We start from the raw sequence: 26,181 nt of genomic DNA, 5'->3' as shown, positions 1-26,181 counted from the left end.
AACCTTCTGTAACTATATTGTAATATTGTAGAGTTAATGTTTATCATTGACATTATTATTCAATTACACGCATTTGTATTCGAACGGGTGACTCAAAAATTTAAATAACACATTAATATAACGTCGCCTCAAGCAACAGTAAGACATTGAATCCCAGAAATAACACTAAGATGTCATACTGTTGCTTTGAGGCGATGATATATATTTATATTTGTTTACTTATTCAGATAGCTTCATATAAAAACTTACTGAATAAAATACTTTCAAATACTAAAACAAAATAATCATCCACTTAAAACTGTCAGAATCTCATACTTTTTTACTTCCTTTTACGAAGTAAAGGAAGTATTGTATTCACAAAAAACTTTGACCCAAAAATAGGTCTTTATTTCCCTTTTGCTCGCCCCTGAATGAATGATGAGTTTTTTTTTTTTTTCAACCCGACCACACATGGATATATGTCTAAGAACGTATAGACACCTGAAATATCCATTTTGACGATCCCCAAATTAATTACAACGCGTTTTCTCGTGACGTCTGTATGTGCATATGTATGAGCCTATGTATTTTGCATAACTCAAAAATGCTATGACCTAGAAAGTTGAAATTTGGTTCGTAGACTCCTAGCCGGGTCTAGTTGTTCACCTCCCCTTTTGGTTGCATTTGGATATTCCTAAGAGGGACTTTTACACCTTTTTTGGAGGGAATCATTTAATTTCAATGCAAAATCATGTGGTGTTATAATTTGGCAAACACTTGACAATATATTGCCAAGATTTTGGTCACTAACTTGGCACTTTTTTTTTTTTTTTGGTTTCATTTTGACCACTATTGGCAATATTAGAGAGTTAACCATTGAATCAAATTAAAATGTCCAATATTGTGAAAATTAATTTGTATAAAACGTTTTTTGCTTCAGTTCGCAACAAACTTGGGGCAAAATATATTAAGTGTTCCTTTGCTTACTCCAAGGCACTACTATTATCATTAAATTGGCACAAAAGGAAGTCATGTGATGTACACATCAACTTGTTTATACATTGATTTATTTGCGGGAGGGTGGATCACAAGTCAATCACCAAATACCTTTTAGACACTCTAAATTCGTGTCGGCAGTTTTCGGTTGAAAATTCTTTTTATTTTCTACTATTATATAACACAAAAAATATTGAGCAAAATACAAAGCTATTTTTAAGTATAAATATGATTAACATGTTGCCTTGATCGCATACCATGTGATGCAAAATAACAAAAATCAACATCTGCTGATTATAGGCCAATAATCATTTTTTTCTTTCGCATATGCTTACATTAAAAATTTTCTCCTTTAGAAAATTAATTTTAAAAATTCATAATTTGTTGCACATTTTATGTTACTTTCAATGGTTTACATTGAGATAAACATCCAATTCTGTTTTTGGAAGTTAAAGTCCACTTCCATTGTGTAAACGACCAAATATGGCGACTAAGTGAAAGATATAAGATAATAAGTAGATTTTTGAATTTGTAGCATAAAAGTAGTAATTAAAAATTAATAATCCTTAAAAAACTACAATTGAGACAAAATAGTTAGTTTTTTAGCACATAAGCGTCTAAATCAATTAGATTAAAAGATGTTCTGACAATAAAATTTTGAATTTTTCCAGTCAATAATTATGAATTATCCAGAAAAAAAAGGGCATATTTTGTGATGTTTTCAATAGTCTGCATTGCAGTAAACAACCAATGCCGTTTGCAGGAACTTAGGCACATAAAAAGTCTTGTGTACTTAGATCTTAGGAGAATGACCAAATATGGCAACTATGCACAAAAAATAAGAAATATATTTTTGAATTTGTAACAGGAAAACAATATAAAAAAATTAAATTAAAATAATAATAATAATAAAATTTAATAGGAAAAACACAATTTGCAGCACATTGTGTTATTTTCAATAGTTTGAAATTAAAGAAAACGTCCAGTTCTGCTTTGATTTTGGAAACTTAGGCATTTAAGGGTCGTGTCTACTTTTATCTTGTGAATGACCAAATATGGCAACTACATTCACACGTAGCTGAAAATACTTTCTGATCAAAAAAAAACTTTCCCCGATGAATCCTAAAAACTTCAGGCTTGTGCTTCAGAAGCAGTATATTGTCATCTTTCCTGTTGAGTGTGTGCATAACTCCTGTTCACTCGAGGAATTTTTTTCTCGGGAACTATTGAGAGTCAGAAATGGGGGCTGCGGTTTTTTTTTTGGGTCGCCACTTTTTTTTATTGCAAGTATCATTTTGCCTCAAATTTAGACAATTTTCTTAAGAAAACATCAATAAAAATGAAGATTAGATCTCATAGAACAAAATTCATTGGGAAAAAATTTTTTTGGGTGGCAAATTTGGAAAATTCCCTGACATTTTGACCTGTCTCATCCCTGACAATTCCAAGTTTTCCCGGAGCGTATGAACCCTGTCCTATTAACAGACACAAGTTGGTTAGCTCGAGCTTACAGCAAATTAAAAGAAACAAATAAATAATAATAAGTAATAGTTGAAAATTGATGCATTTTTTTTTTTTTGATAACTTTTAACGGGAGGGGGGGGGGCAGGACAAAACTGATGTGGAAATTTTTAACCTCTTGCCTGTGGAACATATTTGAGGAGAAAGTGCCAAAAATAGAAAATATTTCATTCTCTCTCATTTTGCTTAATATCATTAAAATGCTAGAAATAATTATTTTCTAATTATCTGATATGTCGTAGGACATAACACTGTAAAACAATGAACTTTCAAGACACATCTATTTTGACCAAAACACTGAGATATCAGGCTTCTCATTAATGTCCTGTAAAAGCTTGGAACAAAAATGTTCAACTTCACTGTCATTGATACTTTTTTCATCAGCATTTTGGCTTCAGATACTGTCTGTCAGTGCATTGTTGCACGTATCTACTAGTTTTTTCGTAACGGTGCAAAACAAATTGTCATTGAAAATTGGTTCAAATTATTGTTTTTTTCTTTGAGTAAAAGTAGAAGTGTCGATTAATACACCCACTTGTGGTTGTCTGAATGTGAATCTTGGAGGGGCTGGAGGAAGGTTATTCAAACAAGCGGCATACAGGTTTAGAAAAAGATTTTCACTTTCATTGACATTTTTGAAAAAATCCAACTCTTCAGTAGAAATACTGGTATTAGAGCATGAAGAAAGAGCCTAACAAGCAGTGGTTGGAAAAATTACATTATTTTTTGTAGCGACCTACAACTACTTTGTTACAAATGTTAAAAATCACGCAAAGAAACAATTTGCCAGTCTCAGGGATTCATTCCTTCCACCTAATCTAGACACATTGTGATGCAAGGGCAACCTTTTCTTTTTGTTCATATGAGGCAGTGAGAAGCAAAGCGATGTAAGAGCCGAAATTAAAAATTTTGAGATAATCAGTAGAAATAGTAAGAGAACCTGTCCTCTGTTTTAGGGCATGATAAGGTACAAGTTGCTCTGGGGGGAGGGGGGGGGGGGCTAAAACAACACCTGACAGATGGAATGAATAAGTTACATTAGTAAATTCAAGAAAATTACCCTCCCCCCCCCTCTTTTTAAAACCAAATTGTTGAATTTAAGTTGGAGGTACTGCTACACAGCAAGATTTAGAAAAAACATTCAATGAAAGCCTACCTAGGATCTGAACATTAAACGCGTTTTTCTTGAAATTTTAAAAAGTCCACTTACATCTTCTTGCTCCTCACTGCTTCATATGTGTTACAAAAAGAACTAATTAGTGAAAAGGAACAATCTTCAACTTGATGCTACATAGAAAACACGTTGTCTAAAAACTGTCATGAAACTTAGAAATAACCTAACAGTAAAAAATGTTTTTAAAAAAAATTGATTATGGCCCCCTCCAACTTAAATTTAACAATTTGATTTTGAAAATAGGGGGGTACCTTCTGGATTTTACTGACCTAACTTATTCATTGCCTCTATCACGTGTCATTTTAGCCTCCCCCCCCCCTGAGTAAAACAATGCTACAAATTCAGATTTTAATAAGTGGGAAGCAGTATTCTTCATCGCCTGGTTCTACATTGCAAACATAATGTGGTTTGAATAAAGTTCAGAAAAAAACTGTAAAATTACAAATATCTGACGAACGTTCAAACTTTTTGCGAGAAACTTTAGAAACAAGTATCACCACCTGTTTGAAAAATGCTAAATTACACATTATGCATTGGACGAATTAAGCTGGAGCTTCACGGAATTTGAATAAAAAAATGTCCTTCTCCCCCAAACTCATGTCAGACATTTTTAGTTTAGTTAAAGAATTTTGTTACTAAAAAATTCAGATAAGAAAAACACAATTTTAAATCATTTAAGACTTAATATTCAATTTTGTTAGTTACTTTTTTTAGTCAATAATGTTGAAACTGAGAGAGAAAAAAAGATAGTGTAGAGCATATAATTTTACTTGAAATCCATATGTTTTATAGCTTTTTGGAGTGCACAAACAGTTACTTGAAACTTCAGACTTACTTATATGCAATGCACTTCGCATTTAGAGCTGTACTGTAGAAATCATCAACTATTTCAGATGCAGCAAAACATTCTAAACATGCTTGCAAAGGTATTCTAGGTCTAACCAAGTCCTCGAGATTCCTTAAAAAATTACAAAGTTTAAAATAAAAAACAATGTAGACATGAAAGTAAAGCAATGAAATGCAATAACATTTTACAAAGGCAAGCGCAATGAGAATTTTGTCCATAACACAGTCAAATAAAAAAAAAATTTGTGCCAATTATATTGAAATTTCAAGAGTGGAAATTTTCAAGCTTGGCTCATTTTTTAGATAAATTGGATGTTACATTTCATTTGTATACAGCATAAAAGCTGCAGAGACTTTATAAAATGTGAATCAATGAAATATTGAACAAATTTACTCATAAAGAATACATAATGCACATGAAAAATATATATATATATATACTTTTACCAAAAAAATTTTTTTAAACAAAATATATAGATTTAGTTGATTCCTTTAAAATGTTGCATCTCACCATTTCTCGCAGTGCACATTGTTTGTTGATTGCTATATTAATTTAAATTTTTCAAAGAAAAAATAAGGGAAGCAATTTTTCACCCCTCAGTTCCCCGAACAAAGAGCCAAGGAAGCCAGAGTGCAATCTTGGCTGCATCACTAAATATTGCCAGTTTTTCAAATTTTTAGAGAAATATATGTTTTTAATCGAAAAAATTTAATTCATAATTATGGAGAATGAAAACATAACTTTTAAATTTTGGTTGGTTAAGTACAAAATTTACAACTGAGTTAAAACTCTCTAGCAGTTTTCTTTATGTGGTAGAACATACTTTTATAGTAAAAATAGAAGATAAATGTTAGGTTGCTCTTTTCTCCTTATTGATATTCCACGTAGAGTGGAACTCCACATTTGTGTGAAAATTTTTCTTAATAGTATGTTAGGATCAAAAGAACAACTTTCAGCTTCCTCATTTAATCATGAAAACCAATGAAATCCTAAAAATTTTAATAGGCTGTAAAACCTAAACCAGTTGGGATTTCCATCAAATATTTTGTATGCTTTCTTAAATGCATATAAATTGTAACCATGACAAGTTTCATTAAAATCGGAAGCTGTGAATGTCGAACCAAACAGTTTTGGATTGATCTTGCACCAACAACTATAATAACTTTAATAAATAAGTTATTAAAATAATGAATAAAATAAGTAAATTTACAGTAGCATTTGACAAAAAAATTTCCACCATTAAAATTAATTAGAATGTTTGTAGGAAGCAAAAGGATCTCAAACAATGCATAAAATTTTTGGCGCAGCAAGTGCTTGACGTCGTTGGCAGGATTCCCAAACCTAGATTTTTTTGCAAGAATCAGAGGATGAAGATAGAAAGAATAAGAAGTTGGGAACCAAAAATTAGGAAAAATAGGAATCTTTTCAGATTTAAAAAAAAAAAAAAAGAATGAGTTGTGAGATCTGAAAAAGACAAAAAAAAAAAAAAAAGAAAGAGGAAAGGTTTTAAAAACTAACACAGAAAGCAAGAAAAATCTCATCCCTATCAGCAAAAGGTTTAACTGCTTTAGTTAAAAAACAAATTGATTGTCTTCATTTGGGGAAAAAAAAAGAAATAAAAGTATCTTCTGCATCCATACAATCAAGAAATTCTATATAGATTACACTGTCAGGATTAAAAATTTACTCCAGTTTTAAATAAATGCTTACAGTTTATCACCTCTGGCAAGTATTTCAGCTTTCTTTGCTTCATATAAAGCTACTTCATCTGCAAAAAATAAATAAATAAATACATACATACATAAAATACAGTGCAGCTCAAAAATTTAAGCACAGCCGAAATCTTGTGATAAAAAGGAAAGTCTACAAGGAATAGCTTTGAAATTTTTACTGTATCTAAACAATCAGCTTACAGATTCATGTTTCGAATTTGGAAACAATTCATAGAAATCAAAGTAAGATTTCATAAAAAAATAAAAAATTTGCTGTCACAAAAGTTTAGGCACAAAACAACAAAATATTTACATTTAAGAAAGCATAAAAGTATTTTAATAGTATATGGTGTTACCATTGCATCTGATGTGCTCGAATACCCAATTTTCCATTGATAGAACGAGATATTGGAATGTTTCGGGAGTGAGTCTGTACAAGGTTTCCTGGATTGCAGATATGAGCTCTTATACAGAGGGATGCTGCTTCCCATTCCGGCATGCGTCACGTGAGCGAGGTTCATTACACTAATATTTTGAGAAGCAGGCCATTCTTTTGTACTCCAGGAAGTATGCATTGATGCATTGCTTTGCTGGAAAATCCAATTAGTACCCTCTTGGACTTCCCCAAACGACAACAAATGCTTGCTTTGAGTATTTTGATACGCTTCTGAGTTTTGTCTGCGGTTTAGAAAGCTAAGCGAAGTTTGCCCATTGAAACAAAAAGTGCCCCATACAATGAGCGAGTCACCACATTGTTGCCTACTGAATATGTACTTTGGATCTTTCCTCATGTCAAGCCAATATTATGAGAACCCATCTGGACCATCTGAATTCCATTTTTTTCATCTGAAAATACAATAATAATCCATTCGTCACTATAATGCATGTGCCCACTGCAGTCTTGCTTGTTTGTAACTCTGTTTTAGAAAAGGTTTATGAGCTAGCTTTTGTTTTTTGCTAAATCCTGATTCGGTTATTCGTATGGTGCCAAGTGATATTTTTGATCTAAATCGAATTTTTATCCGATTAAGAGACAAATTTTCAGTTAGAGCCATTCTTTTAATTCTTCTATTCTAAAGAAAGGTAGTTCTTCTCGCTCTTCCAGAGCAATACACAGGTTTGAATTGCTTTCCATATTTCAAAACATTATAAATACCACGTTTAAACCGATTTGAAACCACTGAAATTTCCATAACGGATTTATCTTCAGCTTTCAACTTCCAGAAATTCGCAACTTCTTCAGGCTAGGACTGTAGAGACTTCAGCATCTTGTTAAGACCTTAAGCCATTGCTACACTTTATAATTCGTTGAACAGAACCACACTGGTCCTTTGCACATCACGTTTCAAAAGATATTTGCATAAAATCTGATTTGTGCACAAACTTTTGCGACAGTCAAAAAATTGTCATTTGTACTTTCTAATATTGGTTACGGTTATATTTTTCAAATTTTCAGACATATGTTTAGGATTATACTAGTCATCTACAGTAGAAATTTGAAAGCATTCCGTTGAATAGGTTTCTTTTTATTTAAAAATTTGCATTGTGCTTAATCTTTTGCACCCCACTGTATTTTAGTGTGTATAAACATGAAAAGAGAACATTATTAAAAGTAATATTATACCCATACCAATGTTATTTATTTTTCAATATAATTAAGATTTCTCTACTGACTTTAAAAAAACAAAAATTAAAAAATAAGCTTCGATAAAATGGATGAAAAATTTCAAAAATAACACTATACCTTTATTGGTGGCAGCATCTAAAGGAATAGGGAGTGATAATAAATAGTCTGTCCTTGTAGTATATTTCACTTTTGCAGATTTGCCACACTGCAACCTTTCTTCTACTTCAAATTTCAGTGCGTCTGCAGGATTTTCTCTACTACGTGCATGACGCTAAAACAAAACAACAATTATGACAAAGTAGATTAATAAACAGTGAAAAGCTTTAGAAGGTTTATTGGAAATCAGTATACAATTTTAGTATTAGGTCTCAATAACAGCAACATGGGTCAAAGGAAACCAATAACGAAAAAACCAGCCTTTTGGTGCAAAAAAGGAAAAAAAAAAGCTCTCAAACTTTAAGGGAAAAAAAAAACCTCATAAGCTAAATAAATAACACACAAAACATTATGCGTTTGTGCCCTTAAAACAGATCTTAATAAATCAAATTTATGCCATCCAAAATGTGGCTTTGAATAAGAATCTGCCATAAAATAGTTAACAAGTACTTTTGCTCCCACCCTTTTATCCCAGAATTCCTTTCAAGTAAGAATTCTGAACACTTTTCATTTCCTTCTTCAAGTTAGATTGTCAATGAGAATAGCAAAGGAAATAGAATAAATAAACAAAAATTGCCAACACACAAAACCAAAAATCCCTATCATTAAAAAAAAATCTCTCAGATACATGCACCGAAATTTAATCTTACACAAGTTTAATCTTTAATTTGTTCATTAGATTTTAGTTTCAATAAAATAAATCAATAACAAAATGTTTATTCAGGGTGTCCACTGTCCACCAACTAAGCAAATTTATTTTTAACCTTTTCAACAAAATTTCTAGATTTTTCAAGGTTTTCTAGGGAATTTTATCAAACTTTTGCAGCGATAAATTTAACATTCTTTTTTTAAAAAAATATGCAGTTAGTAATAATTTCTGCGTCAAGAATCTTTCAGCTACATTAAAACTCAAGTTTTAATTAGAAAAGTGATTTTGAAGAATTTTCAAGTTTTACATTTTACTACACAAACTTACAAAGAACCAGTTTCAAAATTTTACAATTTTAATACTGTTTAGTTTATTATACAAAAATATCATTACAACTGTGATGTCTCTAATTGTACCCATAACAATTTTATAAAATAGAGACAAGAAAAATAATTTTATAATTGACAATGGGTTTTAAAAAGTTTTGTTAGTTTTGAAATGATTTCTGTTTTCATTAAATTCACATGAAATCATTTGAATTTAACAGAAACTTCTAAAACCTTCTGTTAAATTCAAACAATATGACACACTATAATATCTAACTAGCCCCCAAAGTGGCAAAATAGATAGTATGGTGGTGATATCTGATTTAAGTAAAAGTTTAAGATTTCAGTTCCAAAAGAATTTCAGATTTATTGCACAAATTAGTTTACAAAAATAATGAATAAGAAACTTAATTACATTATATATTGGGCATGGCTTAGTAACATAACCTGAAAATCTTTTTTTACAACTCAATTGGTATTATTACAAAATATAGAGAAAGAAAAAAAAATCCAAGCATTAATTTATTTTCTCACCTCTAAGATGCTAATGAGATGCAAAAAGAATTCTTGGGCATCTTGTTGTCGCTTGGTAGAAAATTCTGGATGTCCCTGACCGATAAGGCTTTTAAACATATGAGGTGCAATGCCTGGCAATTCCTAGGGAAGGAAAATTAATGAATAACACTTTCTGTGTTTTCTATACAATTAGTAAGGTCATTTTCAAGAACTATTACATACAAACATGATGCCTACTGCCCGTCTTCAAAATCAAATCAAGAAAAGGTTGAAAGCTATATTTTAATGTAAATGTCTCAAGATTAGAGTAACTAAAAATAACTAAAAATCTGCTCTTTTATCTTGTTAAACAAAATAAAAACATCACTTTTATTTTTATTTTTTTTTGCAATTTGTTATGAAATGTTAAGAAAAGTCAAAATACACAATGTTTAACTTTCAAAATTTTCCAACTTATGAATAATTTCAATATCAAAACTTCCAGATTTAAACATGCTATCTCCATCCTAAACATTCTTTCATCTTTACCTTTCTGAACAATTTCATTTTCTAAAATCATTATAAACTTAAGAAAAACACTTAATCGAAATTTTTGATGGGGTGGGAAAATGACCAGCATGAAAGTCCTTTATACTGCAGAAAATGTGTTTGAAAATAATGGTAAACATATATTCAGTAATGTCCACACATATAAAGCAAAACAGTCTATTTTCACAAAGGTGAACGCAACTGGATATAAAATTGGGACTGGAGTGCAAAAAAAAAAAAAAATTATAGAAACTCATAAATTTTACAGGTAATTTTAAAAAAGAGAAAAGCCTGAAAATAGTTTGTCATTTATTTTGAAAGACCCGTCAGAAAAATAATGTACCAAGATTAATCAATGACCCGTGGTAGAATCAAGTCCAAGGTCCTTAGTTGGTAAAATAAAAATCAAGGCCTTTTCAAGAATTTTCAAAGGCCCTGGGAACCCTGTTAATGAAAAATAATGTATATTTAAATCCACATGTAGCAATTAAAGCTCACATAGTAAAAGGGGGAACATTAAGTATATTCAATTGTGTATTCAGACCCATATTGAAAGGTTAAAACAATATCCATTATGCTTCCAAATTGAACTTCTCTACCATTGGACTAGACTATCTTGATAAAAATAATATGTACTTTTAATCAGTGATGTTCACATCAATTTTTCTGAGAGTATACTCCCAATAATTCATTACACACAATTTGTGTATGTGATCATATACAGGTAGTTATCAAAATAATGGAAACATCTGTGAATAAAATTGATGTTTTTTAATAAGCTTTGTAAGCATAAAAGAATAAAAACAGCTACCAGGTTTTTTTCATAAATGGCAATGTACATGTTCTGGAAGTGTATGGTAGCTTAATTGAAGTTCTGGAAGTCTTGGAGATTTTTCAATCACGTGAAATGTCAGACCTCTCAAGTTTTCAAAGAGGTCAAACAGTTGGAGTGCATCTAGCTGGAGCAAGTGTAACTAAAACATCTAAACTTTTTGGCATTTCTAGAGGTACAGTGTCTAAAATTATGAAAGCATACACACAGAGCGGTAAGACAAGCTCGGGAAAGCAAAATAGTGGGCGGAAGGAGAAGCTCAGTGAAAGAGACCAACGGGTATTAAAGCAGATTGTAATGTCTGAAAAGCGAAGAACCGCAGCAAAAGTGACCGCAGAGTTCAATCAACATCTGAATTCACTAGTGTCAGTGATTACAGTTAGAAGGCACCTTCATGAACAAAATATTTATGGCAAAGTAGGGATTCCCAAGCCACTTGTCACAGATGTTAACGTTAAACGTCATCCACTGTGGTGCCACACTCACAAATCCTGGTTGATTGATGACTGGAAAAAAGTAAGTTAATGAATCGTCTTTCACACTTTTCCCTACTACGGGACGGATATACGTTTGGAGGACACCAGCATAAGAACGTGACGCTCTCCTCCCAACTGTCAAGCACGGAGGAGGATCTGTCATGATCTGGGTAGCTATGTCTTGGTTTTCCGCTGCACCTCTCGTAACTCTAAAAGGAAAGATCACAGGCAAGAAGTATAGAGACATTTTAGCTGACCAAGATCATCCTATGATACAATTTTTGTTTCCGGCGGGAGATGGAATTTTCCAAGGTGATAATGCACCTATGCATGCAGCAGGACTTGTCCAATCATGGTTTGATGAACTCGAAGACGAAGTTAAACATCTGCCTCGGCCAGCACAGTCACCTGACCTCAATATAATTGAACCATTATGGTCTATTTTAGAGCAATCGATACGGAATCCTCCACCAGCATCTCTTCCAGAGCTTTCTCAATGTCTCCATGAAGAATGGCACAAAATTCCGTTGAACACTATTCAACACTTGTATGAATCAATTCCTCGACAAATCCAAGCTGTAATAAATGCCAATGGTGGTCCATAATCATACTAATAAAGAATTCTTTATAAATCTCAAGTGTTTTCATTATTTTGATAACTACCTGTACATAGTATGTCATAATATGAAAATTTATGAAGCTTGAGGGTATACGCTATATGTCTAAAAAATGTTTGAGAGTATACTGCATATATGGAGTATACCCTATGGGAACACCACTGCTTTTAAAAAGTCAAGAATATCAAATCAAAAGTCAAGAATCAGGACATCAGTTTTTTCACCACATGAAAACACTTATTACAACCGCTTTTTAATGAAGTTGTTTTTAGGAATAATTTTGATTTACATCGAAACATTACATCAACTAAATACAAAAATTTCAACCAAAAAAAAAAACCCAATATATTAATTAAATTTTAAGTAAAGTAAAACCTCTGGTATTTCTTTTGACTTTCCTTCGGGAGCTTTAGAATATGCACCACTCAACAGGCCATATGCAAGCTTAGCCCTAAAAAAATGAATTTTTGTATTTCAAAGGATATACATACATACTTTTACACAAATGTGTTTTAGCATAACAAATACACCAAAATTACATAATATATATAACAGACTACAACAAAAAACATCTCCAGTGATAGATACTTAGCACTTACATTTGCAGGTTAAAATCCCTTGGTGCATCAAGAATTGACTGTGAAAATATTTCATCACATGCTTGAAAGTAACTAAAAAAAAAAACGTTCAATCATACTACCAAAGCTAAATATTAATTAAATGAGAAAATATATTCAAAGCTGAGTTAACTAAAGCATGTTCTGCTTTAGTTAACCCAGAGTTAGAGATCAATAAAGGTTTCCACAAAACTCATTCTTCATTTTTCTAACCTTTAAGTCCCTTAAAAAATCCATAAAAATAATTTTCAAAATTTAGAAAAAGAAGAATGTTAACAAACTTGTTTTCGTTCATTAACTAGATCAGAGTTTCCGATCCTATAAGCAATAAAAAGTACGGACACATTATTCCTCTCAAACTGTGCAATTTTCATTGCAAATCTACTGCTATAGCTGAGACTCACAAAGTTGTTGACAGCATTAGGTATTAGTTCAAAAATTCATTATTGGAAGGCTCTTTGTCAAACAAATCAATGCCGAAATGTGATTCTGGATGGGAAATATTTGGTCTTTTCATTTTTTCCTTTTTTTTCTCAAAGACAATGAAATTCTATGACACAACTTAATTGATATCTATAGTGATGGAGTTCAAGTCATGAGTGGAATAATTAATGAAGCTCTACAGCTTATTAACTCTATGATGGTTTCGAACCATGCCCTAGTCTTATCATGCCCTAGTAAGCATGTTTCAAAAGCATTTTACACTTATTTTTCTGATGCTAAATGGTCAATGTCAGATGGTTTGAGGCGCAGGGCGTTAGCTAGGCATTGATAGAAGGTAGGGCACTTGATTTACATGGCAAGTTACTCCAAAAAAAAATTTTTATGGTGAAGAATGTTACACATCTTACTCATGACCCAGGACCATTAAAGGGTAAAAATAATGCCAAAACTGCTGTAGTAACTAAAGGATTCATACATAAGCACTTGTTAAAAAAAAAAAAAAAAAATCTTCTCCCCTCTAATAACTGGTACTTTAGGAGATCCACCTAAAAATATGTAAAGGTCGCATAAGTTACAAATTACCTATTTCAAATCATTCAAAATCTTTTTTTTTTCTTTTTCATATTTAATGTGCACGTTCAGTTTGAAAATTAGACATATTTTGGCTCAAAATTATAATGCAATGTAGAAAAACATAGTCAAATAAGAATATTGCCTAGAGATAAAAAGGTTTTGGGTTAAGCTTTTCTCATGGCAAAAATGAGTCATGATATTCTAAACATATTTCTTTCTTCAGATTGTGAAAGATCGTCACCACAGCAGTGTAAATAAGTTTTCATTGAAAAAGCACACTATGTTTTTTGACTAATAAGAGAAAAGTCTATTAAACTGCACAGCACTTTAGATTTTATTGGTATGGAGCTCACTACAGTGCAGAGAGGCTCACTTTGGCGCTAACTTAATCACTTCACACTGAACTTCTGAAACCAGAAGAAATATAACAGAAATGGAAAGAAGGGAAGCTGGAAATATGAAAATTTGTTCCAAATTGGGAGGGAAAATGTGGAAGATTTTAGCATCAAACAACAATCATTTCCTCCCAGAAATACAGAAAAACTTAAAAGAAATACATTTGACAGACATTATGATGATCAGCCCTTTGCCTTTTCCTCAGTATAATAATATCCATTAATTAGAATAAATTATGCAGCATGCTGGTTGCACTAAAAGAAAAACATAATACTTGCCATCTCTGAAAATCTGGCACATTAAAAACAACTTGCATTACGGAATTGAGGTAGCAGGAATTTCCAAGATTAGCAAGACCAGTGTAACCAGGACCATATAAAGGAACTAAATTGGTTCCTGCTTCCTGGATTATAGCCCATTCTCCAATTCTTTGATTTAAATCAATTTCAAGTTCTGTCATTGATTTATCTGTCTAAAATAAGATTTCTTTTTAAAAATATTATTAAAAGTAACACAATGTTATTTCAAAAATAGAGGAATATTAATAAAATTTGATATGTTTAAAAATACAAGTAATTAATTTAAAAACTTAGAACACTTTTGTTGGATAAAAAAGAAAAAATATTTAAAGACCTGAATAATCATTTTTTTCTAACTAAAAATTACAGAAAAACGAAGTTTAGTAGTAGTGAAAATACACTGATGATACGGGGTATACACTATTGTAAAACACAAAATAAGCACTCTCCTAAATCATGAAGAAGTTAACCACACTACAGGGAAGCACTTGAACGGTGCAAGTGAAAAAAAAAAAAACGATATTGTTAGATTATACAGATTTAACTAACCAAAACATATTTATACTCTGGAATTAAGCTACTAAATATTTAACATGAAATTACAATAAAACAATACAAAAACAGTGAAACAATATTTATCTTCATTCATGAAATCTTACAAATAATTATCATTTAAAAAATAAAAGACATTTGTAAAAAAAGGAAATACTTATTAGATTTAAAACAATAAAAGAAACTGTTAGAAAAAAACTATAGATCTTTTGTCTAACTAAGGAATGATAGTCTTACATTCCCAGGAGAAAAAATGAGAGCTGAATCTAGTTAACAATGCTGAATCCTGTTTGGGACTAATTCTCTGCAACTTTGTTGTGCATATGGGATTGGAAATTAGCATATAATTATGCATTAAGCACAACGTATATTAAGAGTAGGAGTTCTTTGTACCATTAAATAATAACTAAAAGAGCTTAAGTGCGCTATACATGGACACTGAAAAAATACCCAATGGTAAAAACTGCAAAGCAAATTGAAACAAAATTAGTTTTTTCTCAGCCTTTCTGAACCACTTGTAAGCCAGGGGGCCAGATTTTGTATGCTTGAGGACCACTTTTGGCATGCAAGTCATAGTTTAGAGGCTCCTGATCTAGAGCAATCAAGTGTTAATTAAAAGGTTACATAACATATAAAGAACCTAGATGAAAAGGGGTGTAAGTGCCAAAGCTAAAAGTTAGGGGATAACTAGTACAAATAATTAAAGAAACTCATCTGTTTTGCATTATGAGATGCTATGCAGTACGATGTAGAACAACTTTTCCATGAAAGCCTAGCTATGGATTGAAGTTAGCACACAATTTACTCAACTTTTTTCATCCTCGCTGCCTCAAATTTCTCATGTTTTTGTCTGATATGACAGACAAAACATGTCATATCATTTGGCAAACTTCGTATGCTAAATGCATATGAAATTTCAACTGTGTATATTTCTAAATGGGGAGGGTGCATAAAATTAGATTTCCACCATTGGGGAGAGATTTACCCTCTGAATAAAAAATACCCTCCTTATTTTTTCCCCAATGAAAAATTGAACAATTTTTTTAAACTATGCATGAATAATTTTTAAAAATCCATATTAAAAATCAATAAATACATAGAAATTAATATTATTTTGTAAATTCTAAAATCAAGGCATTGTGTGCTTAATACAAATATGCTTTATACAGTTCATATGCAGCATTTCTTTTAAAGGTAGTTATTTAACAGCAAACGAGTATTCATGTATGATAATTATTAAAATCAAACAGAACAAAAATTTCTTAACATTTCCCAAGAATTTAAAGAGTAAGTAAACTTGGCATGGAAAACACAAACTTTTCATATTTAATATGTTTATGTTAATTAAGGTTCAAGTGCATTTTGAGTTTCTTCAAAAGTTTTACCATTTAAATATTTTATAGATTTGAATGCCACTTGACTAGAATAACGAAAACAATAAGCTTAGAAATCAATTTAGTAAAACTACAACATTGTTACATTTTTAATTACCTTTCTTAATTCTTTTATATTAATTCCAAAGTGTGCTAAATGATCAGGAAGATTTGGATCTAAAACCATAGCATCCTCATCATAAGAGTAAACATCTGCAAAGGAAATATACCTATAAAATAAATTTCTCATACACCAGCATTGCTGTAAATGACAAACTATCAAAAGAAAATGTCTATTTTTAAAACTAAAAGTTAAAATATCTTTTTAAATAAAAATATGCAAGAGTGATATTAATTTAAAAACAAAAATTTTTATTATTCAGTTTTAAATCATTGTATAACTATATAACAGCACATCTAAACTTAAACTTCTCATTTTAGTTCTGCTCCAAACAAAGTGTCTTATAAGGACAAACGTCAAACTATCTTGACATTAGATACTGAACAGTATATTCTAAACAATGGTGTGTGGTTGAGGTTCACCAACCTTTTTTTTAACTTCAACACAAGTGTCCTCCCACTTTTTAGTTTAACGCAATTTTAATGTCAATAGCTCTTATATGCTTCATTCATAAATGTTCCCCTCTCTCACACCCTATTTGATTCAAGAATATTTTTAGACAATTTCATTTAATAAATGATTTTAGAAATTTATGTGACAAGTAAACAGTCTATATCAATAAAATGCTACAGCAAGAGAAAAAAGAATGCAGAAAATTTGAGCTAGTCAAATGGACAACAGTTAAATGTAAATGAGCCAGCCGCCAATGCAAATTTCAGCTTTGTTTAATTTGATCTTCTTAGCCTTTTTTTCTTTTCTTGCCAGCATTGTTTTCAATATATATTAGCAAAGAACAAAATAGGGTCAATAAAAAAAGTTTTTTTTTTTTTTTTTTTGGTTTCAACTAGGGTTTTTTTTTTTTTTTTTTTTTTGTTTAAACGGGGTTTATTTGGTTCACTATTTGTAAGAAAAACAATTTATAGGGGTTTCTGAGGGCCCGTGGGAACCCTGTAATATGTTGACACAAGTTTATAAATTGATCTTTTTTTTTTTTTTTTTTGAAAAGATAAGTTTAAAAGATATTTTGTAACAAATTATTCTGAAGGAGAAAAGTATTATATCAACAAAAAAAAAAAAAGTATACCTGAAGCTTCAGATGTGATACTTCCCAATTTCACAACTAGGGGATATTTTGTTTTTTCATAGTACTCAACAGCATGATTGTTACCACCAGTGCCATTAAAATATTTTCTTCCACAGTGAATAGCACCATCTGTTAGGTTGAGCCAAAGGTTTTCTTTCAAGCCACAAACTTGGCATTGCCAATTGTTTGGCGGAATTTTAACACCATTATCAAGTTGTATTAAAGTATTTGCATGCCTAAAACAAAATGAAATAGACTTTGATAAAGTATGCAATAAGAAACAAAAGGGAGTTGCAGCTCGTCATGAAAGTACAAGAGAAAACATAAAGAGGAATATTTAATTTGGGGGGGGGGGGGGAGGACTTTTCAAATTTTTATCAAGTTCGAAAAACCAACAAATAAAAGGATTAAATAAAATATCACCCTCTACTTTGAAAAACAAGAGGAGCAGCTGTTATTATTCTTTTTGAACTAATTTTTTCTTTGCTATATTTATTTATACAAATAAATTCATAGTTTCATACTTAGTGACTTCTCTCTGCATGCCATCCCATGTTCCTGCCATTGCATCAGCTTCTTCTTGCTTACTTGCAGCATCGTGTTCAAGAATTGCAGAAATACTAAGCAAAATCTAAAACCAATTGGAGGAAAACAATACAGTGCGATGTATGGGAAAGTAACAGCACCACAAGAATTCAAATACCCATAGACAACAATGGTAACCAATGCACAATTTTTGCTCATAACACGTTAAGAGTATATTTTTCTTTTTTAAATTTTAATTTACATTGGGCACTTTGAGCACAGAGATGGTCAGTTTCTATGTTACGGTGTACCCAATATCAGTATCCTTAGATAGTTCAAAATTTATAAAATCACAATTTGAATTAATTAAAAATTATTGCAAAATATAGATGTAGAAATCAATAACAATACAAACAATCAGTCAAACTTAGATTAAGTGTCCTTGTTTTAAAGCACCAATCTTGTTATACGGCCATAATTGTGTCTAAACAAAAAGCTTCCATATAGAAAGCAATCTATAATGAAGCCAACTCAATATAGTCCTACACAATGCCATATCTCAAAAAAATATTTTTTTCAAAAATTTCCATCTCCCATGCTTTAAAAAAACAACAACCCGAGTTATCACTTTATTTCTTATTGCTCTTTCCTTGTCAGTATCTACATAGCAATCAGCATAACCTGTTATTTACAGGGGTAAATCCAGGTTTCATTTTTTGGGCCCTATTTTGTTTTTAAAAAAAAATATTTTTGAGATTTTTCTTTATTTTTCTAAAAAAAAATTGTGAATTTTCTTTTTTCCTGGAAAATAGTTCAATTATGTATACAATGTTTTTTTCTCAGAAAAATCTCTGATACAATACAAAATAATTTTTTCAAACACTAAAAATATATACAGTTAATTCTTGATAACTTCAATCTAAAGGGAATGACCGAAAACTTCGACTTATTGGAAGTTTGACTTACAACTAGTTTCGGTTTTCGACATTTTATTATTAAAAACCATCGAATATTTTAATTAATATGTACATATAACAGACAAAATTACAGAACTTAAAAGTTTTTAAGCACAATATGCCCATTGGTTTTTGGCGCAAATTTCTCCAAGGGGGGTGGAGCAATGGGAGGTTTTTTGAGTTAGGCGTGCTTGCTATTCCTCAGGAAGTAACAGGCGGAATCAAACAAAATTTGGTCCATATGTTGCCATTAACAAGAACAGGTGCTGATTCAATTTTGGTGTCAATAACTCAAACGGGGGTTGAGCTATAGAACGTTTTTTTGTCGTCAATTGTGACTGCTGTATCTCAAGAAATAATGAATGGAATGGAAGAAAAATTTATCAGCAAGTATTAATCGGTAGTTATTAATCCAAGCAAGGCTTTTAAAATAACTTTCAATTTTCGCTCTTTGCTTTGCTTTTGCAATTCAGACATTGGGATGGTTGTCAAGTTTTTGCATGTGTAATTTTGTTTTTGTTGGGAATATTGCTTCCTCATCAAGCATGGGGAAGGATCAGAAAAAAAAAAGAAAAATATAGAAGAAAGTTTTGTGATGGCCACAACATACTAGTTTTCTTTTAATATCATTGACAGAGTACTTGCTTAGGCATCTTTTATAGGCCATTCCCTGATGCCTCTCACCAATTACACAGGTCAACAAAAAAAACTTTTTTTTGTGTGTTTCTGTTTTAATGCATAAATTCTGATACTATGCATCGAAAAACACTAAAATATCCATCCACAGCATTCAAAGTTTGTTTTTGTCTGGCTTATGTCTTTAAGTATGTTTTGAAGATTTTATCTGATTAGCGTGGGGAAAAAAAATTGTTGTTTGAATCTGTTTTTTGTTAATTTATCATCTGCTCAGGGACGTAACTATCTCATTTTCGAACAAGGCCAAGACTTCGTTTTGGTACCCTTTCCCCCCTTTTAAAATAAAAGAAAAGATTCTTGGAGAAATTTTCATAGCGTCAACACCAGAGCCCCACTCATCAGCTCGACAGAGTTCAATGACTTAGTACAAGACCTCAACCTGCCCAAGAATAAAGCAGAGATCCTTGCTTCTTGATTAAAACAGTGGAATTTGCTTGAAAATGATGTAAAAATAACTGATCAAAGAGATCGTCATAAATTGTTTTTGTGTTTTTTCACCAAAGATGATGGATTTTATTACTGTAATTATGTGACGGGTTTGTTGGAGGACATAGGCATACCATGCATATTTTCTGACTGGCTACTTTTCATCGAAACCTCCTCAAAAAGTTTAAAAGCAGTCCTTCTTCACAATGGTAATCCATTACCCAGTCTTCCCTTAGCACATTCGGTTATGTGCAAGGAAAAATACATTAGTGTTAAAATGGTACTGGAGAAATTAAAATATACAGAATATGATTGGGCCAGTAGTAGAAGATTTCAATATGGTTGGTTTTCTGGTGAGAATCCAAGGCGGGTATACTAAGTATCTTTGCTAATGGGATAGCAGAGCAGATTCAGTACATTACCTACAGGGTACATGGCCTGATCAAGTCGAATTTCATATAGGGAAACAATGTCAAATGGGAACCAATTGTGGACCCTAAGAATATATTGATGCCGCCATTACATGTAAATTTAGGCCTAATGAGGCAATTTGTGAAAACTCTGGATAAAAATTTTAAAGCTTTTAAATATTTAAAGAAATTCTTTTCCAAACTATCTGAAGCTAACGTTAAATCAAGTATTTTCGTTGGCCCACAAATTAAAAAATAATAATAAACAGTGATGAGTTCACACAATTACTCAATCCTAATGAAAAACAAGCTTGGGAGTCTTAAAGCAGTAGTGAATGGTTTTCTTGGAAATAAAAGAGCTAACAACTATCAAAAATTGATTGAAAACATGTTTGAAATGCTTTAAAATTAGGGGCTGTAGAATGTCTTTCAAACTTAATATTGTCGCCTCAGAGCAACAGTAGGATATCTAATCCCAGAAATAACACTAAGACATCTAACTGTTACCAAACCAATTTAAAGATAATATGGGTGTCCACTCAAAGGAGCAAGGAGAACATTTTCAATAAGATGTGCTGGGCTTTGAAAAATGTTACAAAGGGCAGTATAATGAGAATATGATGGGGGATTATATTTAGGGTTTAATACAAGACAGTCCATACAAACACAAAAATTCACCAAAACTATTAATTTTTGAGCTTGATTATTTATTATTTTACGTTTATGAACTGTTATTTATTGTATTATTTTTAAATTAAAAGCACTAGTGTTCGGAAAAAAAGTTTTTACTTGAGTCCTTAAAAAAAATCCTATATTTTATTTAAGAATTCAAAATATTCTTCTAGTTTCTACAAAACCAAACTTTGATCTAAATAATTATTTTTCTCTTTATTAGAAACATTAAACAAACCACAATTTAATACTCAGAAGCCAGAAACAAAATTCATGTTGACTTGTGTTATCGTTCAAGAGGAAATGATTGACCAAATTTGTACCTGGCTCTCGGACTGTTCGAGTCCTATTGTGCAGAAATTGCAAGTGAAGGTGAATTAATTTTTTTTTCTCACTTTTTTTTTTTTTTTTTTTTTTTGTTCTTTCAAAATAAGTTTTGAGTCATCTTTGAAAAAACTTTGAGTTAAAGGAAGTTAACTTTGAGATATAGAGAATAATTAGTATGTAATTAAAGACAAAGGGGTCAGGACTTCATAAAAACTTCGAGTTACAGTAATATTTGAGTTAGCGGACATAAGAGTTATCACAAATTGACTGTACTTTAAATTGGATTCCAAGAATAAAAGAATCCTCAAATATGTATCAATGATGATATAATAAATTTACTGGTGAAGAGGGGGCCATAAAGACAATTTTATTTATTTATTTTTTAATTTTAATTCAGAGAGGATTCATCATGTTCTGTTTCCAAAGTACATTTTGCTTTTAGTTGAATAACAATATTATATTTTGAGGCCAGTTTTAAGAGGCCTCAAGGGCCGAAAAATTGCAAAAAAATACAAGTACATTTAAGCTAAATTTACTTTGCACTATATGCTTTTAAGAGGGGAAAATCAAATCAGATGCTAAAGGATTGCTACCAGGTTCAGAGTAGGGCTAATTTAAGTTGAGTTTTAATGTTCTTTAGCACAAAAGCTAAAATTAAGAAAAAGGTTTTAGCAAAATGTTGAAGTGTTACACATTCTCATATCTTTCTGAAGGTCTTAGTGTGCTCTATTTCCAGTTGAAAATTAAATTCAAATTTCCTTTATATCTTCAAAGAAATAAAATATCTTTGATTATTCTTACTATTATGAAAACATATGTTTGGTTTTTAAAACGTTGTAAGTCTAATCCTCCAAAGAATGCAATTCTCGGAGGGATATAATGCCCATTAAGACTAGGTATTGATCAACTTAAAACTAATTTAAACATCTTAGCTAAGATTTTAGAAAGATTAAGTAACCCATCATCATGCTTCCTCTCTCGGATCATGCAGGTTTTTTTTTTTTCAATTAATTTTTTATTTAGCAAAAAAGTGAAAATGATTTGCTTTATTTTCGTACTTGAGATACTATTTTCGCATTTTGTAAAAATTGCGACCGTAACAAAAACCTTGATCCAGAGGCTTCTTTAGTACTCAGACCTTGATGATAATGCAACTTTGCGAACAAAAAACACCTATTTTGGCATAAACTAGTGCAACCCTACCAAAAATTTTCATTTGGGAGCAGTATGGCACAGGATTCAACAAAATGATACAGTATGGTGCAATTGGTGCAGCAATTACACTACTTCTACAATATTTGTCCTTGGTACCTGATCAGGGGTCTGTCCAGGATTTTTCACAGGGTCCGTTTTTTGTGAAAAATCAAATAATTTTGTAAAAAATAAATTTTGTAAATAGTCGAATAATTTCGCAACGAAAAAAAATTGTTAAAACGAAATTTTAGAATTTAGAGATGGTACAAACTGCATCATTCAAACTTAAAGTCGAGTGTTTCCTTTTCTTTGTTGAGAATATCATTCTGGGATGTTTTTATAGTATTTGACGGGGGAGGGGGGGGGGGGAGAGACAGCATCGCTTTCTCAAGTATCAATATTCATCTACCATTTTACACTATGTTAAAATTATACCAGAAATATTTCTGTACAGTATTTCAAATAATTGTAACAAAAAAAAAAATAAATAAAATTCAAACAAGGGTTCAGCATCTAACTTTTTGATCAAAGACATTGTTTAAAAGCACAGAATTTCTTTTAAAACTTATAAATTATGTGATTTTAACAAAAAAAAAAGAGATTTTATTTGTTTACCTCTTAACAAAGTGTACTAAACATCAAAAATTCAAAAAATCGGATTCTCATAGCGGATGCAAAGAGATCGTAATTCTCAAAGTTCATCAAAAGTATAAAAACGGCTAGTAAAAGAAATATTTTCGATGAAATTATTTTAAAATTGCATTTTAGAGTCCTAAGATAAACATATCATTAATATTTGTGGACACAATTGAAGCGAAGAAAAAAAAATTAAACAATCGATTCAGCATTTCAATTTTTGACTCATAAAAGAAAATTGAATTTTGCTCTAAAAACTTGAAATGAGCGTTCTAACAACAAAAAAAAAAGACTTTCCATTTATTTGCATCTTAATAAAGCGAAGTTAACTTGAAAAAAGAACAAAATATGATTCTCATATCAAATGTTAAAATATTGCATTTTTCAAAATGTAGACATCTAAAGAAAAAAAAAGGTAAGTAAAAGAGTTGATTTAAAGTTAATCATCCTTGTTAGCACCCAAAAATCAAACCCATAAAATTTTCTTCCAAAATAAGTTGAATATCGCACCACACTAAAAATGCAAACATTGACGAGCTGGTAAAATGTTGAGAACATTTTCTAATCAAGTCATTATAAAGGTTTAACACCAAACGATAAGTGGATAAGTGGCGATAAGCAATCATATTTTTTTCCCCATCACCCTTGCTATCCCTTTGCAGTTCTAAGTTCATTTCGCTGATATGTATTATTATTGCTTATTAAATCATGAGAGGGGAGAAAAGTGCTTAGTACCAAAGCCTTTTCAGAAAAGTTTACAACAACACCGCTGTTAATTAGCTCTGATAAAACAAACAAAATTATTTAAAACCAAACTTATTTTCAGCTGTTAAATTTCCTTCCAAGAAACAAACAACAAGCATGATATTTATTTGGCAGCAGCAAAATAATCCTGTAACTTATTTACCGTTTGCAGGAGCATCACAAGAATGCCAATTTTTGTTTTCTTTGCAAAATTAGCAGATTTTGTATAAGCTGATCCCTCTAATTTGACTTTAAAAAAGGTTCCAAAAATATTATCCGTTTTATCCACCCAAATATGTGTTATTTGGCTTTCAGATTTGCTCTTTCGACAAACAATTTGTGAAAGATCCGTTCTTGTTTATCAGAATTTTGTGAAGGGTCTGTTTTGGTTGATAGGGATTTTGTGAAAGGTTCGTTTTGGTTAATCGGATTTTCGCGAAGGGTCCGTTAACGGACCCAAACATCCTCTGGTCAGACCCCTGCTGATGCTCAGATTTAAACTTATACCTCAAAAAATAGTGCACTTCTTCAAATTAAAATTTCATTCTTAAATATTATTCAACCAAAATCTTTTCAATACTGATTTTAAAAAAAAAAACATTTTAATCATACTCAAAACTCAAGTTTCAAAAGCTAACGAAAAGATAAATCTAGTAAATTAGTTACAGATCTAAATCCACCGAAATTAATTATTTTTTTAAATAAATATAATAGTAAAAACATGCAGGGAACCTTACAATAACTATACTATATTACTTAATATCCAGTGAAACTTACAATTTCGGCTAAAGATTCACATGGTAGAGAAATCACATTAAATGCTGGTAATAGAACTAAACTATTTTTGTCTTCGTATTCATATTTCTTTCCACAAACATCAAAACCTCCTTCAAGGCCTAAAGACAAATAAAATCTCGTGTAATGTGAGCAAATCAAACAGAAACATGTAATATATTTGCAGAATCACAGAAACAGATACAGTAGATGCAATGGAATCACATATGACACAAAAACGAGAGAGCTTTATGGAAAATGCATTTAAAAATGGGAACATAAGCACTGAAGTGTAAAAAGCAACAAAAAAAAGCATAAAATTTATGTCTGGTCAACAACATTTGGTACTTTATTTGTTCTAGCACGGTGGCACCCAACCTTTTTTTTCTTATCAAAGGACAGCAACTTATATTAAGATTTTCACACATGCCAGTGCCCATATAATTTTGGAAACATGGCAACAACAATATTTGGAAACATGGAAATGAAAGACAATTACAAACAATGAACTGTTATCATCATTACTAGATGCTTATTCTATTTATTAAGTTCGTAATCAGTTCTCCAGATGTGAATTTCAGAATATTTGGGTCCAAATTTATATATAACGACTAATTATGGTTTTCAATTTATAAAATTGAACGTAACAGGCCACAAGGATCAACTTACGGCCTGTAAGATGGTCACCACTGTTCCAAATTCACTCCAAATCCATGACCAATTCTCAGTTTCATCATTTTTTGGCATTTTTTTCTGATTATCATGAATTTCAATTGTAAAATTTTGATCGTAAATCATAAAAAAAGTCCTTTTTTAGTTTTAAACAAATATCCATCCATGCAAAATACTCACAGCCCAGTTATGACACCCAGTTTTGATGGATGTTTTTACATAAAAAAGCTCATAATTCTGTTACATTGAAAAAAAAAAAAGCAAATGCTTTTTTTTTTTTTTTTTTGAAAGCTTTGTGATAATTTAGCATTATTATTTTTTTTAGTGATTTTTAAATGATAAATATTTTTGTTTAAAGGAATTCAAACAGCCATCAAAAAAACTTTCCCATCAACAATTTTAAAATTTTAAGCTTCAATTTGTCTACAAGAGCAATAAAATTGGCAAAATAAAGTAAGAAATGATTCAAAGGCTATTTTTCACGCTAAAAAATACTACATAAATTAAAAATCTGTATTATTACCAATAGCTAGCTTGGTTGGAACTTTCTCTGCCTCTTTATTTTCAATCTGTAATAAAATGTTCAATACACATTACAACAAAAAAGCAAAAGTAAATACTAAATTTATGATACAATCTAGAATTAAAAGTAAAGTAATGATTTTTAAGAGTTTAAAATAAATAATTAATAAATAAAACAAAATAAATAGTTGTAGTACATTTGGTACTGTATT

At 30.9% G+C, this 26,181-nt stretch overlaps 1 protein-coding gene across 1 annotated transcript in view; it reads right to left on the bottom strand.

Annotated features, from left to right (window-relative positions):
- LOC129234571 (ubiquitin carboxyl-terminal hydrolase 5-like) overlaps positions 1-26,181 on the bottom strand; it is a 53,639-nt gene that overhangs the window by 14,823 nt on the left and 12,635 nt on the right. The window contains exons 3-14 of the mRNA XM_054868593.1: positions 25,971-26,016; positions 24,779-24,897; positions 17,940-18,046; positions 17,416-17,651; positions 16,329-16,423; positions 14,265-14,458; positions 12,556-12,627; positions 12,332-12,407; positions 9,522-9,644; positions 7,974-8,127; positions 6,228-6,285; positions 4,506-4,628 (exon numbers count right to left, since the gene is read on the bottom strand). Of these exons, the coding sequence (XP_054724568.1) occupies positions 4,506-4,628; positions 6,228-6,285; positions 7,974-8,127; positions 9,522-9,644; positions 12,332-12,407; positions 12,556-12,627; positions 14,265-14,458; positions 16,329-16,423; positions 17,416-17,651; positions 17,940-18,046; positions 24,779-24,897; positions 25,971-26,016 (1,403 nt within the window). The remainder of the gene's footprint in view (positions 1-4,505; positions 4,629-6,227; positions 6,286-7,973; positions 8,128-9,521; positions 9,645-12,331; positions 12,408-12,555; positions 12,628-14,264; positions 14,459-16,328; positions 16,424-17,415; positions 17,652-17,939; positions 18,047-24,778; positions 24,898-25,970; positions 26,017-26,181) is intronic.

The sequence above is a fragment of the Uloborus diversus genome, chromosome 1 (genome assembly GCF_026930045.1).
Source record: "Uloborus diversus isolate 005 chromosome 1, Udiv.v.3.1, whole genome shotgun sequence".
NCBI classification, from domain to species: Eukaryota; Metazoa; Arthropoda; class Arachnida; order Araneae; family Uloboridae; genus Uloborus; species Uloborus diversus.
This window is presented reverse-complemented; position numbering and strand designations above follow the sequence as displayed.